This window comes from Babylonia areolata, chromosome 9 (genome assembly GCF_041734735.1).
Source record: "Babylonia areolata isolate BAREFJ2019XMU chromosome 9, ASM4173473v1, whole genome shotgun sequence".
Classification (NCBI taxonomy): domain Eukaryota; kingdom Metazoa; phylum Mollusca; class Gastropoda; order Neogastropoda; family Buccinidae; genus Babylonia; species Babylonia areolata.
Window position 1 is genome coordinate 49,425,356 of NC_134884.1, and position 21,166 is coordinate 49,446,521.

Genomic DNA, 21,166 nt, shown 5'->3' on the forward strand with positions numbered 1-21,166 from the left:
GAAAAAAAAAGGTTTTGAAACGTCAGATATGAAATTTATCCTTAACTGATAAAACAGTGCCGAAATGAACGTTCGACTCGACCACGCCTCACTTTGACTTTGTCGCCACCATTTTGCCTGAGATCGCTGTTGACTCGCGCTGTACATTTTCGCCTTGCCAGCATGAGCTCATCAGAGTCCGAAACAGAACGATTGTACGACAGTGATGATTCTGTCACCATTCCTGACCCTGACGCTGATTCTGACTGGTCGGGTTTGGAAAATCAACCACCGAATCGAAGGAACGAGCAGGTGTCCATTGACAAGTGGGATGTATTTTTGGAAACACTGATATTTGAAGGAAAAAAACATAAAAATTTAATTTTGCTGTAAGTTTATATATCGATTGATTATTGACATATGATCCATAATCTTGGTATAGTAAGTTGATTCAGAGGGTAATCCATGAATTTTACTGTCAAAGAGATGTCTTGAAAACGGCAAGCGTTCCTTGTTTACATTTTAGCAGACAACTTTTTCCACCTTGCTGGCTGGTACAGTTAATTTTGTGTGTGGTCTCTATGTGTGTGTGTGTGTGTGTGTGTGTGTGTGTGTGTGTAAAAACAGCATGTGTCATTGTGTGCATGTGTGTGTGTGTGTGTGTGTGTGTAAAAACAGCATGTGTCACTGTGTGCGTGTGTTTGCGTGCACATATGTGTGTGTGTTTGTGTGTGTGTTTGTGTGTGTGTGTGCGTGTGTGTGAATATAATGTGACTGTAGTGTAATGTTGAAACCAGTACACAATGTAATGTGATTTTACTGTATCATAACTGCAAGAGAGGGAAAGAGTGTGTGAGAGAGATATAGTTTGTTTTTGCTAATATTTCTGCAATTTCATTCTTTGCACAAATGATCTTGCTTATAGTGCATAGTACAATGGAAATCAGTTTCCGAAGCATAATTGAGACACAATTAACTGTTTTCTTGTCTGGTGTATTAGGAATTATTTTTCAGTATCACTAGAGTTCTGTCTAGTCTAAATGTAGCCGTGTTGTGAACCGAGTGGTTTATCATAAAACTTATTAATTAAAAGGGGACGGCGGTACAAAAGAATTACTAAACTGAATGATTGACTGATTTAAAGGATCAAAGGATAGACAAGAATCCCCGTGCACAGGCCAGGAGCATATAGAGGCCAGTCAAAAAAAAGGGTTTTTCTATTGTTTTATTTACAATAGTTATAAGGAGATATAAAATAAGAGAAGAAGAAGAAGAGATAAAACAAGGATGAGGAGAAGAAATAAAACAGTGCCTGGAATGACACAAACATATGTCATTCAGCACAACATGTCAGCACAAGTGAGTAGTAAAGCACATGTATACATATTACATGGAAAGACTATCACTCGGTTTGGGTTAAGCAACAACATAAGATGAGATAATGCATATGTGTGAAGACCAAACAGTTTCAGTTTCAGTAGCTCAAGGAGGCGTCACTGCGTTCGGACAAAACCATATACGCTACACCACATCTGCCAAGCAGATGCCTGACCAGCAGCGTAACCCAACGCGCTTAGTCAGGCCTTGAAAAAAGACCAAACAACTGACATCAAATGACATTTCTAATACATTTAAACAGTGCGGTTAAAGTAATTGAAGCTATGCTGATTTAGTGAAAGTACACTGACAGCATAGATTAGGTAAAGCTGATACTGTGTCAAAGTGACTCAAATGAATCAGTTTATCATGTAGCACTTTACTGAAGTAAGCCGTATAGGAGAGGGCATAATAACTAAATTACAATTAACAGACTGTGATACATACCAGTTAGCTTTAACCAATAACTGATATTAATCCAACACTATCTTGTAATCACGACTGAATACTACACACATGTTAGAGTAATGAGAATCAGTGAAACACTGAAGCATCGTAACTGATATCAGCATGTGAAATAATACATGAATAATGAACAAGAGAATAAGTAGCTTTGATATAATGCTGGCAACCTGAGAGGATAAAGAGTGCTCAATACAGAGATTGGAAGAACTGTCATGGCTTAACCATTAAGTGGTGAATGAACCTACCCAGGTTATCCATCTCATCAAAGCCAAATATGAACATATCTAAGCTTGTGCTCAACATTTAAATCTCCTCCATTGAAGCGGGAAAAGTAACCTAACCCTCATCAGTGACAGCAAATGAGAAAGAATGGTCATCCGCTAGAACATTCTGGAACAAACTATCTTTGTCCCAAGACGTCATTGACTGTGATGTTAAGAAGAATCAAATGGAACACTGCTCCAAGCATATGACGACATGACAATTTTCTAGATCAATCATAGCCAAGCTGTGACTACATGTCAAAGCAATATCAACATACTCATATGAACACAAGCACTGTATCAAAGAATAAATTTACAAATCATCAGCACATTCTACACACTGTACTTACAGCGATACGTAGCAAAATGTCAGCCTCTTGGACAACGCACACACACACACACACTACTTGCGACACAGCAAGAGAGAGAGAGAGAGCAGACTCTCTAGTCAGTGACTGACCAGATAGAAAGTGACCAGATGATCACCCACTCCGTCAATTTATGCAAGTTAAGCAGACTGCAAAGACAGTCGCGTGTGCTGCAAAGCAGATCAGCTAAAATCAGGCTAAATCTGATAAGAATTGTGTTTGTTTCTGGGTGTTTAGTGATAGATTTCTACATGATTCCTGAACCGATTTACATCAGAAAGGTCGCAAAAGAAAGAGCTCAACACCTACTTTCTAATGAGTATAAAAGGAAGTGTTGATTATTTACAATGAATTTATAATCTTAATTTAAGTCACCTGAAAAGGGTCAGTTTTAGCAAGCTCATCACGGAAAATTAAAAACTGTGTTAAATCAGTTTAACGTAGGCAAACATACATGGAATAGATTTAAAGATGGAATTGCGACAATTCTGCCAGTATATAATGCTTACAGTTTACTGATCCGACAAAAGAGATGTTAATTAAATATGCTGCAGCAGAAACACAGATTAGAGCTCGCCCAATCACGTACAGCAAACTGGTTGGAGTGGTTGTGTGGTGAGAAGCACAAAATGACGTAAGCTTAGCATCAGTTGAAATCTTAGACTGACGAACGATTAAACTGGAATCAAGTATCTTTCTAACCAATTAAAGCGTGTGTGTAAGCACAACAAATATAATATTGCAGAGAACGATAGAGACTTGATTTAATAAATGGTTAGAGAAGAGTTTTAGAATGGGCTTTGCATTCCAACCAGGAATGGCATCACACATTCTGCACGAGTCATCATAGACCAGCAAGTCAGTTGCGAAAAAAGACGTCTGCTATAGCTTAGACTCCAAAACAGTTTCTGAAGCCTGAGCTGAGCGCTTGGCTACATCAAATAAAAACCCCAAAAGTAGAAATTGTGTTAGATTTATGGGGAAAATACGGACCTGCTCCACATGGCACTTCCGCCATCTTGGATCTCTTCGTTTTCAAGACTTCTTCTTCCGGATGATGCCCAGGGTCAACCATTTGACCATTGTCAGCATTTTGTGTGGTGGATTCCCGTTTTAAAAAAAAAATCAAGTGACAGTGAATCAGCAGAGTGCCATCTTCTTACCGAAGGTGGCAAGAGCTGAGGCATCAACAGTCTCCTTGGGCAGGGCATTCCAATCACGGATTGTTTTTGGAAAGAAGGCATTCAGCCTGATGTCCGCTCTACAGGGGATTCTGTTAAATGTTCTGGTGTGAGTTCTTCTGGCCCCTTGTTGTTGCTGGTGGAGGTGTGGGCACTTGACTTTGGTCATGCCCCTGCTGATCTTGTATAGCATGACCAATCTGGCTCCGTCTCCTCCTATGCCGTTCCAGGGTTTCCCACCCCAGTGTCTGCAGCAGTTCGGTAACACTGACTGTCCTCTGGTGTTTATTGAGGGCAAATCATGCTGCTCTTCGTTGGACCGCTTCCACGCAGTGCTCACTTTTTTTTAATTTCTCATTAATCGTGAGTTCGTCAGACTCTGATAGTGACCAGATAATGTCAGATAGTGAGTTTTCTGACAACTGGAACCCTGATGACGATGCTGAAGAGGGGACTGGAAGCACAGAGCGGCGAATTCTGACTGGACCCCATTCTGACCCAGAAAGATATGTGTGAGAAAGTAGGACTGGCAAACGAAATCTATGTAAACGTTGCTCCTCTGTTCAAAGTCATGCTTCTGGATCTCACTATTTGTTCCTTGCGTATCAGCAATGTATTTATTACAGCATTTTACACATTCAAATTATTGTTTTTGAAATTCAAGGCTATATTTTTACAATATCAAGTGTTGCTATGGAAGCGATTCCCTCTTGTAAATGTAAATTCGTTCATGAACTGATACTGAGTTTTTCAAAACTTTCAGTGCTCTTACTTTTCTGGTTGGTTTGAGAATGGGCTGAATTGAAGTATTTAGACTAAACTCGTGTATGCAGTGCTGTTTTATTTTATATCTATTATGTTTCAAATCTGATTTCAAGGCAGGGAGTTAAGACGATATACATCGAGGGCCAAGCCAGCCAGTGCTTCAATTTCAGCCTTCACGTGTGCATGGATTCTACTCTCTTGATGTCTATAGACACGTGGAGACGCAAGGAGGTTCACCACAGCTGCAAGTGTTTGTTTTTTTTCAAAATGTTCTTTACTGTGGAATTAGTATCCACACTTTGTGAATACACTAATATGTATGCACAACAGCATGGTCCTGACAGGGACCTGTTCGCCCTGTCTGGAGTGATGTTAGAATGAACTGTAAACACTTACATCTTGGAGAAAGAAAAGATTCTGTGAAATGTGAAACCAGTGACAGTTTATTGTTTTCAGAAGAGAGGAACAGTCTTCTTCTGTCTCACAGCGAGGTTGTCACTCAGGCTGAAGAGTGGATCACGATTCATTTCTTGCTAAAACACAATTTTTTTAAGATTTTTTTTTTTTTTTTTATCTTTCAAGTACATTTCCTTTACTCTGATTCAGCTTATTTATACAGTTTGTGCAGTGCTGTAAATGCTTATCAGTGCTGTAAATGCTTATCACTGTGTGTTGAATAGTATAAACTAATCTGTGTAATTTGTAATTGGTGGTCTGTGTTTGCCAACTGGCATTGTAGTATGCAAATTTTCAAGGTTTATTCTGATAATGAATATTATGTTGCTAAGTACTAAAAATGTCACATGCCTGTCAGCAGAAAACAAGAACTGTTTCTGGTTTTATTGTTTAGTTTGTATGAAATACTCTGAATGGATTTTGACAATGCAGCTTGTAGATGTTTGTTTGTTTTGTTTTGTTTTGTTTGGTTGTTTTGTTTTTTGTTGTTGTTGTTTGGTTGGGTTTTTTTGTTGTTTTTTTCGTTTGTGTTTTTTTGTTTTTGGGGTTGTTGTTTTTTTGTTTTTTTGTTTGTTTTTTTTGTTTTTTGTTTTGTTGTTTTTTTGGTTTTTCTTTTGTTTTGTTTTGTTTTGTTTTTTTTGTTTTTTGTTGTTGTTGTTTTTTTACAGTTTACCATATATTTTAATGTGTGAGAACCGATTTGATTATGTGCCATTCATGACTGACTTATGATATAATTACAAAAATGATTTCATGCAAAAGCTTCATCAATTTTCTTTCATTTGATATACAACATAGGTGGCTTGCTTATGAGTGTCTCATATCGTGTGTTGAATGAAGGGATGGAGATTTACGTTTTTGATGGTAATGGGTGTTATCTTTCTGTGTACTAATAATGTCAAATATCTTATAATATAATAACAAATGGTATCTGATATCATTTTATGGGCTATGTCAAATATCCTGACTGATTTTGAACCTTGCAGAAAGAAAGGATTGTTCGTTTGTTTGTTTTGTTTTGTTTGTTTTTTTGTTTTGGGGGTTTGTTTTTGTTTGGGTTTTTTTTTTGGGGGGGGGGGTTGTTTTGTTTTTTTGTTTGTTTGTTTTGTTTGGGGTTTGTTTTGTTTTTAATTCTTTAAGAGTTTTTTTATTTAACAACAACAAATTTACCCATAAGGCCTGATATGAGCATATGCCATTCATCTTTGATTCATGTTATCAATAAAACATGGATTTCATGTGAAAGAGTATTCAATATTCTTTCATTTGGTATATAATGTAAGTAGTTTGCTTGTTGGTGAGTGTCTGATATTAGTCTTGAATGACACCAGTGTGGTTATTTTAGCAAAACTGAACATTTTCGAACTGGTAAGAGTTTGTGTGTGTGTGTGTGTGTGTGTGTGTGTGTGTGTGTGTGTGTGTGTGTGTGTGTGTGCAACCAAGCGCTCTGCTTGCTTTAAAAACTGCTTCACACATCAGCTATAGCAGACGTGGTTTTCGCAACTGATTTGCCAGTCTACAATGACCCGTGCAGAATGTTTGACACCATTCCGGGTTGGAATGCTAAGCCCATTTTCAACCTATTCTCTAAACACCTATTAAATCAAGTCTCTGTATCATTCACTGCAATACTATATTTGTAGTGCTTACACACACACTATAATCAGTTAGAAACATACTTGATTTCAGCTTAATCATTCGTCAGTGTAAACATTTCAAATGACGCTAAGCTTACGTCATTTTGTCCTTCTCGCCACACACTCACTCCTCGACCAGTGTCACGGTACTTTATTGGCTGAGCTGTTTCTGCTGCAGCATATTTAATTAAGATCTCTTTTGTCAGATCAGTACACAACAAGTATTATATACTGGCAGAATCGTCGCAATTCCATCTTTAAATCTATTCCATTTATGTTTGCCTACGTTAAACTGATTTAACGCATTAGAAAGTAGGTGTTGAGCTCTTTCTTTTGCGACTTACCTGATGTAAATCGGTTCAGGAATCATGTAGAAATCTATCACTGAACACCTTGTAACTAACACACTGCTAAGCAAATTTAGGTTTTGAGCTGATCTGCTTCGCAACACATGCAATTGTCTTTGCAGTCCGCTTAACTTGCATAAAGAGACGGAGTGGGTGATCAGTGGTCACTTTCTACCTGGTCAGTCATCTGACCAGAGCCTGCTGTCTTTCTCTCTTGCTGTTTCGCAAGCAGTGTGTGTGTGTGTGTGTGTGTGCGTGTGTGTTGTCCCAGAGGCTGACATCTTGCTACGTATCACTGTAAGTACCCCATTTAGAATGTGCTAATGATTTATAAATTGTATTCTTTGACACAGTACTTGTGTTCATATGAGGATGTTGTTATTGCTTTGTTCAGTTATTGCTTTGTTCAGTTCAGTTATTGCTTTGACATGTAGTCACAGCTTGGCTATGATTGATCTAGAAAATCGTCATATGCTTGGAGCAGTGTTCCATTTGATTCTTCTTAACGTCACAGTCAGTACCCTGCTTAGGTGGAGGAGATTTAAATGTTCAGCACAAGCTTAGCTATGTTCACATTTGGCTTTGATGAAATGGATTAATTGTGTAGGTTCATTCACCACTAAATGATTAAGCCATCACAGTTCCAATCTCTGTATTGAGCGCTGACTAATTTATCCTCTCAGGTTGCCAGTAATAAATCAAAGCCACTGATTTTATCTTGTTTATTATTCATGTGTTATTTTTGCATGCTGATATCAGTTTTGCTGCTACAGTGTTTCACTGACTCGCATTACTCTAAGATGTGTGTAGTATTATGTGGTGATTACAAGATAGTGTTGGATTAATATCAGTTATTGGTTAAAACCATCTGATATGTATCACAGTCTATTAATTGTAATTTAGAGATCATGCCCTCTCCTATACGGCTTACTTCAGTATAGTGCTACATGATAACTGATTCATTTGAGTCACTTTGACTGTCAGTGTACTTTCACTAAATCAGCATAACTTCGATCACTTTAACTGCACTATTTAAATGTATTAGAAATGCCATTTGATGTCAGTTCTTTGGTCTTCACACATATGTATTCAAGTTATCTCATCTTATGTTGTTGCTTATAACAAACCGAGTGATAGTCCTTCCACGTAATATGTATACATGTGCTTTTCTATTCACTTGTGTTGACATGTGCTTAATGACATCTGTTCACTTGTGACTGTTCAGGCACTGTCTTCCTCTTAATTCTTCTCCTCATACTTGTTTTATCTCTTCTTCTCGTCTCTCATCTTCTTTACTTACTTAACTATTGTAAATAAAATAATAGATAAACCCTTTTGTGACTGGCCTCTATACGTTCCTGGCCTGTGTGCAGGGATTCTTGTCTATCCTTTTATCCTTTAAATCATTCAGTTAGTTCTTTTGTACTGTACCCTTTCATTATAAATAAACCACTCGGGTACACAGCTACATATATATATATATATATATATATATATATCAAAACCCTTTCTCTGAAAGATAATCCAAGTGCACATGCAGTGAAAATATAAAGTGTTTTATGAGTTCTGTGTTTTCTTGTTTTTTTCTCCAGTCATAACGTACTGCTTTTGTGCTGCATAGATTTGTACAAGGAAGTAATGTGCTATGGGACGAAGAATAAGAATGACAAAAAGACAAAATTAATTATTTTCCAGTCATTGCATTATTGCATAATACGCTATGGGATGAAGAATAATAATGATAAAAAGACAAAAGAAACCATATTTCCAGTCACTGCATTAATGCAAAGTCAGAATAGTTATATAAAGATTTTTTTGTGGTCACTACAGTGTTTGAAAAAGGTGAAAGATCCAACAGGTTTTTACGGCCATCAGATCGATGAATTCCTGTCCACTATGTCTATGGCTTGGTATAGGAAGGCAGGGCCCAATCATCATCTTCCACCGTTTTAACCTCCCCTAACCGAATATTATCTGCCCTTTCACACCAGGGTGAAAATCGGAGTCAACTGCCTGTCCAACGGACACGCCATGCCGAAACAGGGCCTCGAACTCTGATCGTTGGTGAACACTGGATCAGAAGTCCAACTGACTAACTGATTCTGCCGAGGTGCCTTTCACTGCACTGTACCTGGCCAGAGCTGTGACGTCAGTGTGTGTGGTACCTGGAGATTACGGCGGAGGGTGTGTTTGTCCACAGCTGTGCCATCAGACAGACAGAACCGGAAGTCAGTGTACTGCAGCAGTGTGTCTGGTAGCTCCTCCTCCTCTGAGTCCTCTTCTGGAAGGAAACAACATGGCGACAGTATCGTTACAACATGGACACAGTATGGTACACAGCAAGGCTGGAAGGAAACAACATGGCAACAGTATCGTTACAACATGGACACAGTATGGTACACAGCAAGGCTGGAAGGAAACAACATGGCAACAGTATCGTTACAACATGGACACAGTATGGTACACAGCAAGGCTGGAAGGAAACAACATGGCAACAGTATCGTCACAACATGACCACAGTATGGTACACAGCAAGGCTGGAAGGAAACAACATGGCAACAGTATCGTCACAACATGACCACAGTATGGTACACAGCAAGGCTGGAAGGAAACAACATGGCAACAGTATCGTTACAACATGACCACAGTATGGTACACAGCAAGGCTGGAAGGAAACAACATGGCGACAGTATCGTTACAACATGGACACAGTATGGTACACAGCAAGGCTGGAAGGAAACAACATGGCAACAGTATCGTTACAACATGACCACAGTATGGTACACAGCAAGGCTGGAAGGAAACAACATGGCAACAGTATCGTCACAACATGACCACAGTATGGTACACAGCAAGGCTGGAAGGAAACAACATGGCGACAGTATCGTTACAACATGACCACAGTATGGTACACAGCAAGGCTGGAAGGAAACAACATGGCAACAGTATCGTTACAACATGGACACACTATGGTACACAGCAAGGCTGGAAGGAAACAACATGGCAACAGTATCGTTACAACATGACCACAGTATGGTACACAGCAAGGCTGGAAGGAAACAACATGGCAACAGTATCGTTACAACATGGACACAGTATGGTACACAGCAAGGCTGGAAGGAAACAACATGGCAACAGTATCGTTACAACATGGACACAGTATGGTACACAGCAAGGCTGGAAGGAAACAACATGGCGACAGTATCGTTACAACATGACCACAATATGGTACACAGCAAGGCTGGAAGGAAACAACATGGCGACAGTATCGTTACAACATGACCACAGTATGGTACACAGCAAGGCTGGAAGGAAACAACATGGCAACAGTATCGTTACAACATGACCACAGTATGGTACACAGCAAGGCTGGAAGGAAACAACATGGCAACAGTATCGTTACAACATGGACACAGTATGGTACACAGCAAGGCTGGAAGGAAACAACATGGCAACAGTATCGTTACAACATGGACACAGTATGGTACACAGCAAGGCTGGAAGGAAACAACATGGCAACAGTATCGTTACAACATGACCACAGTATGGTACACAGCAAGGCTGGAAGGAAACAACATGGCAACAGTATCGTTACAACATGACCACAGTATGGTACACAGCAAGGCTGGAAGGAAACAACATGGCGACAGTATCGTTACAACATGGACACAGTATGGTACACAGCAAGGCTGGAAGGAAACAACATGACAACAGTATCGTTACAACATGGACACAGTATGGTACACAGCAAGGCTGGAAGGAAACAACATGACAACAGTATCGTTACAACATGGACACAGTATGGTACACAGCAAGGCTGGAAGGAAACAACATGGCGACAGTATCGTTACAACATGACCACAGTATGGTACACAGCAAGGCTGGAAGGAAACAACATGGCGACAGTATCGTTACAACATGACCACAGTATGGTACACAGCAAGGCTGGAAGGAAACAACATGGCGACAGTATCGTTACAACATGACCACAGTATGGTACACAGCAAGGCTGGAAGGAAACAACATGGCGACAGTATCGTTACAACATGACCACAGTATGGTACACAGCAAGGCTGGAAGGAAACAACATGGCAACAGTATCGTTACAACATGACCACAGTATGGTACACAGCAAGGCTGGAAGGAAACAACATGGCAACAGTATCGTTACAACATGACCACAGTATGGTACACAGCAAGGCTGGAAGGAAACAACATGGCAACAGTATCGTTACAACATGACCACAGTATGGTACACAGCAAGACTGGAAGGAAACAACATGGCGACAGTATCGTTACAACATGACCACAGTATGGTACACAGCAAGGCTGGAAGGAAACAACATGGCGACAGTATCGTTACAACATGACCACAGTATGGTACACAGCAAGGCTGGAAGGAAACAACATGGCAACAGTATCGTCACAACATGACCACAGTATGGTACACAGCAAGGCTGGAAGGAAACAACATGGCAACAGTATCGTCACAACATGACCACAGTATGGTACACAGCAAGGCTGGAAGGAAACAACATGGCAACAGTATCGTTACAACATGGACACAGTATGGTACACAGCAAGGCTGGAAGGAAACAACATGGCGACAGTATCGTTACAACATGACCACAATATGGTACACAGCAAGGCTGGAAGGAAACAACATGGCGACAGTATCGTTACAACATGACCACAGTATGGTACACAGCAAGGCTGGAAGGAAACAACATGGCAACAGTATCGTTACAACATGGACACAGTATGGTACACAGCAAGGCTGGAAGGAAACAACATGGCAACAGTATCGTTACAACATGGACACAGTATGGTACACAGCAAGGCTGGAAGGAAACAACATGGCAACAGTATCGTTACAACATGACCACAGTATGGTACACAGCAAGGCTGGAAGGAAACAACATGGCGACAGTATCGTTACAACATGGACACAGTATGGTACACAGCAAGGCTGGAAGGAAACAACATGACAACAGTATCGTTACAACATGGACACAGTATGGTACACAGCAAGGCTGGAAGGAAACAACATGACAACAGTATCGTTACAACATGGACACAGTATGGTACACAGCAAGGCTGGAAGGAAACAACATGGCGACAGTATCGTTACAACATGACCACAGTATGGTACACAGCAAGGCTGGAAGGAAACAACATGGCGACAGTATCGTTACAACATGACCACAGTATGGTACACAGCAAGGCTGGAAGGAAACAACATGGCGACAGTATCGTTACAACATGACCACAGTATGGTACACAGCAAGGCTGGAAGGAAACAACATGGCGACAGTATCGTTACAACATGACCACAGTATGGTACACAGCAAGGCTGGAAGGAAACAACATGGCGACAGTATCGTTACAACATGACCACAGTATGGTACACAGCAAGGCTGGAAGGAAACAACATGGCGACAGTATCGTTACAACATGACCACAGTATGGTACACAGCAAGGCTGGAAGGAAACAACATGGCAACAGTATCGTTACAACATGACCACAGTATGGTACACAGCAAGGCTGGAAGGAAACAACATGGCAACAGTATCGTTACAACACGACCACAGTATGGTACACAGCAAGACTGGAAGGAAACAACATGGCGACAGTATCGTTACAACACGACCACAGTATGGTACACAGCAAGGCTGGAAGGAAACAACATGGCGACAGTATCGTTACAACATGACCACAGTATGGTACACAGCAAGGCTGGAAGGAAACAACATGGCAACAGTATCGTCACAACATGACCACAGTATGGTACACAGCAAGGCTGGAAGGAAACAACATGGCAACAGTATCGTCACAACATGACCACAGTATGGTACACAGCAAGGCTGGAAGGAAACAACATGGCAACAGTATCGTTACAACATGACCACAGTATGGTACACAGCAAGGCTGGAAGGAAACAACATGGCAACAGTATCGTCACAACATGACCACAGTATGGTACACAGCAAGGCTGGAAGGAAACAACATGGCAACAGTATCGTCACAACATGACCACAGTATGGTACACAGCAAGGCTGGAAGGAAACAACATGGCAACAGTATCGTTACAACATGACCACAGTATGGTACACAGCAAGGCTGGAAGGAAACAACATGGCAACAGTATCGTTACAACATGACCACAGTATGGTACACAGCAAGGCTGGAAGGAAACAACATGGCAACAGTATCGTTACAACATGACCACAGTATGGTACACAGCAAGGCTGGAAGGAAACAACATGGCAACAGTATTGTTACAACATGACCACAGTATGGTACACAGCAAGGCTGGAAGGACACACAGTGAGCACAGTACGGTACACAGCAAGGCTGGAAGGACACACAGTGAGCACAGAATGGTACACAGCCAGGCTGGAAGGACACACAGTGAGCACAGTATGGTACACAGCCAGGCTGGAAGAAAACACAGTGAGCACAGTATGGTGTACAGCAAGGCTGGAAGGACACACAGTGAGCACAGCATAGTACACAGCAAGGCTGGAAGGACACACAGTGAGCACAGCATAGTACACAGCAAGGCTGGAAGGACACACAGTGAGCACAGCATAGTACACATTAAGGCTGGAAGGAAGCAACATGGCCACAGCATGGTACACAGCCAGGCTGGAAGGACACACAGTGAGCACAGAATGGTACACAGCAAGGCTGGAAGGACACACAGTCACCACAGTATGGTACACAGCTAGGCTGGAAGGACACACAGTGAGCACAGTATTGTACACAGCCAGGCTGGAAGGACACACAGTGAGCACAGTATTGTACACAGCCAGGCCGGAAGAAAACACAGTGAGCACAGTATGGTACACAGCAAGGCTGGAAGGACACACAGTGAGCACAGCATAGTACACAGCGAGGCTGGAAGGACACACAGTGAGCACAGCATAGTACACATTAAGGCTGGAAGGAAGCAACATGGCCACAGCATGGTACACAGCAAGGCTGGAAGGACACACAGTGACCACAGTATGGTACACAGCCAGGCTGGAAGGACACACAGTGAGCACAGTATGGTACACAGCCAGGCTGGAAGGACACACAGTCACCACAGTATGGTACACAGCCAGGCTGGAAGGACACACAGTGAGCACAGTATGGTGCACAGCAAGGCTGGAAGGACACACAGTGACCACAGTATGGTACACAGCAAGGCTGGAAGGACACACAGTGAGCACAGCATAGTACACAGCAAGGCTGGAAGGACACACAGTGAGCACAGTATGGTACACAGCCAGGCTGGAAGGACACACAGTGACCACAGTATGGTGCACAGCAAGGCTGGAAGGACACACAGTGACCACAGTATGGTACACAGCCAGGCTGGAAGGACACACAGTGAGCACAGTATGGTGCACAGCAAGGCTGGAAGGACACACAGTGACCACAGTATGGTACACAGCCAGGCTGGAAGGACACACAGTCACCACAGTATGGTACACAGCCAGGCTGGAAGGACACACAGTGAGCACAGTATGGTGCACAGCAAGGCTGGAAGGACACACAGTGACCACAGTATGGTACACAGCAAGGCTGGAAGGACACACAGTGAGCACAGCATAGTACACAGCAAGGCTGGAAGGACACACAGTGAGCACAGTATGGTACACAGCCAGGCTGGAAGGACACACAGTGAGCACAGCATAGTACACAGCAAGGCTGGAAGGACACACAGTGAGCACAGCATAGTACACAGCAAGGCTGGAAGGACACACAGTGAGCACAGTATGGTGCACAGCAAGGCTGGAAGGACACACAGTGACCACAGTATGGTACACAGCAAGGCTGGAAGGACACACAGTGAGCACAGCATAGTACACAGCAAGGCTGGAAGGACACACAGTGAGCACAGTATGGTACACAGCCAGGCTGGAAGGACACACAGTGACCACAGTATGGTGCACAGCAAGGCTGGAAGGACACACAGTGACCACAGTATGGTACACAGCCAGGCTGGAAGGACACACAGTCACCACAGTATGGTACACAGCCAGGCTGGAAGGACACACAGTGAGCACAGTATGGTGCACAGCAAGGCTGGAAGGACACACAGTGACCACAGTATGGTACACAGCAAGGCTGGAAGGACACACAGTGAGCACAGCATAGTACACAGCAAGGCTGGAAGGACACACAGTGAGCACAGTATGGTACACAGCCAGGCTGGAAGGACACACAGTGAGCACAGCATAGTACACAGCCAGGCTGGAAGGACACACAGTGAGCACAGTATGGTACACAGCAAGGCTGGAAGGACACACAGTGAGCACAGCATAGTACACAGCAAGGCTGGAAGGACACACAGTGAGCACAGTATGGTACACAGCCAGGCTGGAAGGACACACAGTGACCACAGTATGGTACACAGCAAGGCTGCTGCATCGTTTTTGCCGCCAATGTATTGCCTTGTGCTGTACTGCTTTGTATTCTATTATTACTCTTTGATACAACAGATTTCTCTGTGTGAAATTTGGGCTGATCTCCTCAGGGAGAGCGCCGCAACAGTGACAGCGCCACCCTTTGTTCTGCCTGCAAGTGTATTTTATCTTCCTATCAAAGAGAAATTTTCTACATGATAATTTCATTTTGCCAGGGACATCCCTTTTACTGCCGTGGGATCTTTTACATGCGCTAAGTGCATGCTACACACGGGACCTCGGTTTATCGTCCCATCCAAATGACTAGCTTCCAGACCACCACTCAAGGTCCTGTGGAAGGGGAATGTGGAAATCGATCCCGTGCATTCAGTTTCTCTCGCTCCCTGCACGGAGCTCGTTTCCATGGTGTTCGCCGTCATGGCTATCGACAGGAGTGTGTTGGTGTTCAGGGTGTTTTAGCGCTTGGGTACCTCTCCTTGTTTCCCTTACATCTGTTGTCTGCCGACCTCCTCATTCTACCGCTGTCAGTCTCTTGGCTGAAAACACTGCTGGTTGAACCAACACACTCATGCAAACCAATCCATATTATTTTAAAGTTCAGTGATAAAGAGAGCGTTGTTTTACTACTGCTTTCACATTTTGACACTTTCAAAGGTAGGTACAAGTGTTGGTGTGTTTTTTTTTCCCGTTCTTAGTGCAGTATTAACTGTCTATTATTAATGGACAAGACAGATAACACCCGTTTCCATAGCGTGTTTATGCCCCCCACCCCACCCCCTAACCGTGCGGAAACTGTAGACGCTACCTGCCTATGCTAGAGAGGAACTTTCCTAAACAGTTCCAACCTATGGCTTTCTTCCACAGTGGTGTGAATGGCCATGAACCATCACACCTCACACTGAATGGCCATGAACCATCACACCTCACACTGAATGGCCATGAACCATCACACTGAATGGCCATGAACCATCACACCTCACACTGAATGGCCATGAACCATCACACCTCACACTTAATGGCCATGAACCATCACACTGAATGGCCATGAACCAGCACACCTCACACTGAATGGCCATGAACCAGCACACCTCACACTGAATGGCCATGGACCATCACACCTCACACTGAATGGCCATGAACCACCACACCTCACACTGAATGGCCATGAACCACCACACCTCACACTTAATGGCCATGAACCATCACACTGAATGGCCATGAACCAGCACACCTCACACTGAATGGCCATGAACCAGCACACTGAATTGCCATGAACCACCACACCTCATACTGAATGGCCATGAACCACCACACCTCACACTGAATTGCCATGAACCACCACACCTCACACTGAATGGCCATGAACCAGCACACCTCACACTGAATGGCCATGGACCATCACACCTCACACTGAATGGCCATGAACCATCACACTGAATGGCCATGAACCACCACACCTCACACTGAATGGCCATGAACCATCACACTGAATGGCCATGAACCAGCACACCTCACACTGAATGGCCATGAACCAGCACACTGAATTGCCATGAACCACCACACCTCATACTGAATGGCCATGAACCACCACACCTCACACTGAATGGCCATGAACCACCACACCTCACACTTAATGGCCATGAACCATCACACCTCACACTGAATGGCCATGAACCATCACGCTGAATGGCCATGAACCATCACACTTAATGGCCATGAACCCTCACACTGAATGGCCATGAACCCTCACACTGAATGGCCATGAACCACCACACCTCACACTGAATGGCTATGAACCATCACACCTCACACTGAATGGCCATGAACCATCACACCTCACACTGAATGGCCATGAACCATCATACCTCACACTTAATGGCCAAGAACCACCACACCTCACACTGAATGGCCATGAACCACCACACCTCACACTGAATGGCCATGAACCATCACACCTCACACTGAATGGCCATGAACCATCATACCTCACACTTAATGGCCAAGAACCACCACACCTCACTGAATGGCCAAGAACCACCACACCTCACACTAAATGGCCATGAACCACCACACCTCACACTGAATGGCCATGAACCACCACACCTCACACTGAATGGCCAAGAACCACCACACCTCACACTGAATGGCCAAGAACCACCACACCTCACACTGAATGGCCATGAACCACCACACCTCACACTGAATGGCCATGAACCATCACACTGAATGGCCATGAACCACCACACCTCACACTAAATGGCCATGAACCACCACACCTCACACTAAATGGCCATGAACCACCACACCTCACACTGACACACCTCACACTGAATGGCCATGAACCATCACACCTCACACTGAATGGCCATGAACCATCACACCTCACACTGAATGGCCATGAACCATCACACCTCACACTGAATGGCCATGAACCATCACGCTGAATGGCCATGAACCATCACACCTCACACTGAATGGCCATGAACCATCACACTTCATACTGAATGGCCATGAACCATCACACTTCATACTGAATGGCCATGAACCATCACACCTCACACTGAATGGCCATGAACCACCACACCTCACGCTGAATGGCCATGAACCATCACACCTCACACTGAATGGCCATGAACCATAACACCTCACACTTAATGGCCATGAACCATCACACTGAACTGCCATGAACCTTCACACCTCACACTTAATGGCCATGAACCATCACACTTCACACTTAATGGCCATGAACCATCACACCTCACACTGAATGGCCATGAACCAACAAGCAGGATTCTGTCGGCCAGGACTTTCCCCATATCAACAATCTGCACAACGGAGCTGTCGTCTGAAGGTGTCTCCATGGGTCGAAACTCAGAATGTACTCCATGGGTCGAAACTCAGAATGTATCATTCGTTTCATCATAATGATTTTACTATTCCCGATGTCACCGTTTTCCTCTAATCACAGCATCTCTAATAATTGCACTCACCAACAAGCATTCCTTCTCGTTCAGCAATGTAGAAGATGTCGTGTTTTCCGTGCAGATACTGAGCACCAAGTTCCACAAATCCCTCGTCTGCAAAAAGTCCGTCATTCGTGCCCGTCAGAGGTGTACACGTTGTCGACTAGTAGGTTGGGTGCTTCACTGGTTGGTTGGTTGGTTGGTTGGTTGGTGAGTGGCATGGTATGTCAGACAGTGTTAATCAGCTGACTGGTCTCATCTGTGTGTGTGTGTGTGTGTGTGTGTGTGTGTGAATGTGTTCATTATGTATAATCAAAAAGGGATATGCATGGCCTATGCTTGAATCCACAGCCTGGTCAGGCCACGAATGGCAACCAAAAGCTGTGTGTTTGTGTTTGGTTGGAAATGATGTCAAGTTTGGATGTAACACACACACACACACACACACACACACACACACACACACACACAAACACACACACTACACACTCTCTCTCTCTCTCTCTCTCTCTCTCTCTCTCTCACACACACACACACACACACACACTCTCTCTCTCTCTCTCTCTCTCTCTCTCTCTCTCTCACACACACACACACACACACACACACACACACACACACACACACTGACCCAGGACAGCATTCTGCACACGGCCACCCGGACGGTCCGCAGCCTCCAGCACAATGACGTCACGAAGGCCACCCACAAACAGAGTCCCTGCCGCGCCCACCCCTGCCACTCCCGCCCCCACCACCACCACCCGGGCGGCCTGGGGCCTGTTGGCGTCGGCACCAGTGTTGGCGTGTGGCACCGTGGGGTCATCAGCGCCTGCAGTCACACAACCACTGCTGTGACATCCACATTTCTTCCCCTCTACTGTCTGCAGTCACACAACCACTGCTGTGACATCCACATTTCTTCCCCTCTACTGACTGCAGCCACACAACCACTGCTGTGACATCCACATTTCTTCCCCTCTGTCTGCAGTCACACAACCACTGCTGTGACATCCACATTTCTTCCCCTCTACTGTCTGCAGTCACACAACCACTGCTGTGACATCCACATTTCTTCCCCTCTACTGACTGCAGCCACAGAACCACTGCTGTGACATCCACATTTCTTCCCCTGTCTGCAGTCACACAACCACTGCTGTGACATCCACATTTCTTCCCCTCTACTGACTGCAGTCACAGAACCACTGCTGTGACATCCACATTTCTTCCCCTCTACTGACTGCAGTCACACAACCACTGCTGTGACATCCACATTTCTTCCCTCTACTGACTGCAGTCACACAACCACTGCTGTGACATCCACATTTCTTCCCCTCTACTGACTGCAGTCACACAACCACTGCTGTGACATCCACATTTCTTCCCCTGTCTGCAGTCACACAACCACTGCTGTGACATCCACATTTCTTCCCCTCTACTGTCTGCAGTCACACAACCACTGCTGTGACATCCACATTTCTTCCCCTCTACTATCTGCAGTCACACAACCACTGCTGTGACATCCACATTTCTTCCCCTCTACTGTCTGCAGTCACACAACCACTGCTGTGACATCCACATTTCTTCCCCTCTACTGACTGCAGTCACAGAACCACTGCTGTGACATCCACATTTCTTCCCCTCTACTGACTGCAGTCACAGAACCACTGCTGTGACATCCACATTTCTTCCCCTCTACTGTCTGCAGTCACACAACCACTGCTGTGACATCCACATTTCTTCCCCTCTACTGTCTGCAGTCACACAACCACTGCTGTGACATCCACATTTCTTCCCCTCTACTGTCTGCAGTCACACAACCACTGCTGTGACATCCACATTTCTTCCCCTCTACTGTCTGCAGTCACACAACCACTGCTGTGACATCCACATTTCTTCCCCTCTACTGACTGCAGTCACAGAACCACTGCTGTGACATCCACATTTCTTCCCCTCTACTGTCTGCAGTCACACAACCACTGCTGTGACATCCACATTTCTTCCCCTCTACTGACTGCAGTCACAGAACCACTGCTGTGACATCCACATTTCTTCCCCTACTGACTGCAGTCACACAACCACTGCTGTGACATCCACATTTCTTCCCCTCTACTGTCTGCAGTCACACAACCACTGCTGTGACATCCACATTTCTTCCCCTCTACTGACTGCAGTCACAGAACCACTGCTGTGACATCCACATTTCTTCCCCTCTACTGACTGCAGTCACACAACCACTGCTGTGACATCCACATTTCTTCCCCTACTGTCTGCAGTCACACAACCACTGCTGTGACATCCACATTTCTTCCCCTGTCTGCAGTCACACAACCACTGCTGTGACATCCACATTTCTTCCCCTCTACTGTCTGCAGTCACACAACCACTGCTGTGACATCCACATTTCTTCCCCTCTACTGTCTGCAGTCACACAACCACTGCTGTGACATCCACATTTCTTCCCCTGTCTGCAGTCACACAACCACTGCTGTGACATCCACATTTCTTCCCCTCTACTGTCTGCAGTCACACAACCACTGCTGTGACATCCACATTTCTTCCCCTCTACTGTCTGCAGTCACACAACCACTGCTGTGACATCCACATTTCTTCCCCTCTACTGACTGCAGTCACACAACCACTGCTGTGACATCCACATTTCTTCCCCTCTACTGTCTGCAGTCACACAACCACTGCTGTGACATCCACATTTCTTCCCCTGTCTGCAGTCACACAACCACTGCTGTGACATCCACATTTCTTCCCTTTCTGTGTGACACTTCTTTTCGTCACACGACCAACATCGACTTGCCGATGATTCTGTCGTGTTGATGCATGCTTGGTATCTTTGTGTCTCCATAACCCACCAAACACTGACATGAATTACTGGATCTTTAACGCGTGTATTTGATCTTTTGCATAAGGTGGCTCGAGCTCAGGCACTAGCAGG

General features: G+C 44.3%; 1 protein-coding gene across 1 annotated transcript in view; it reads right to left on the reverse strand.

The window, feature by feature from the left end:
* LOC143285661 (spermine oxidase-like) overlaps positions 1-21,166 on the reverse strand; it is a 42,734-nt gene that overhangs the window by 19,114 nt on the left and 2,454 nt on the right. Inside the window, exons 2-4 of the mRNA XM_076593059.1 lie at positions 18,851-19,048; positions 18,247-18,333; positions 9,004-9,119 (exon numbers count right to left, since the gene is read on the reverse strand). Of these exons, the coding sequence (XP_076449174.1) occupies positions 9,004-9,119; positions 18,247-18,333; positions 18,851-19,048 (401 nt within the window). The remainder of the gene's footprint in view (positions 1-9,003; positions 9,120-18,246; positions 18,334-18,850; positions 19,049-21,166) is intronic.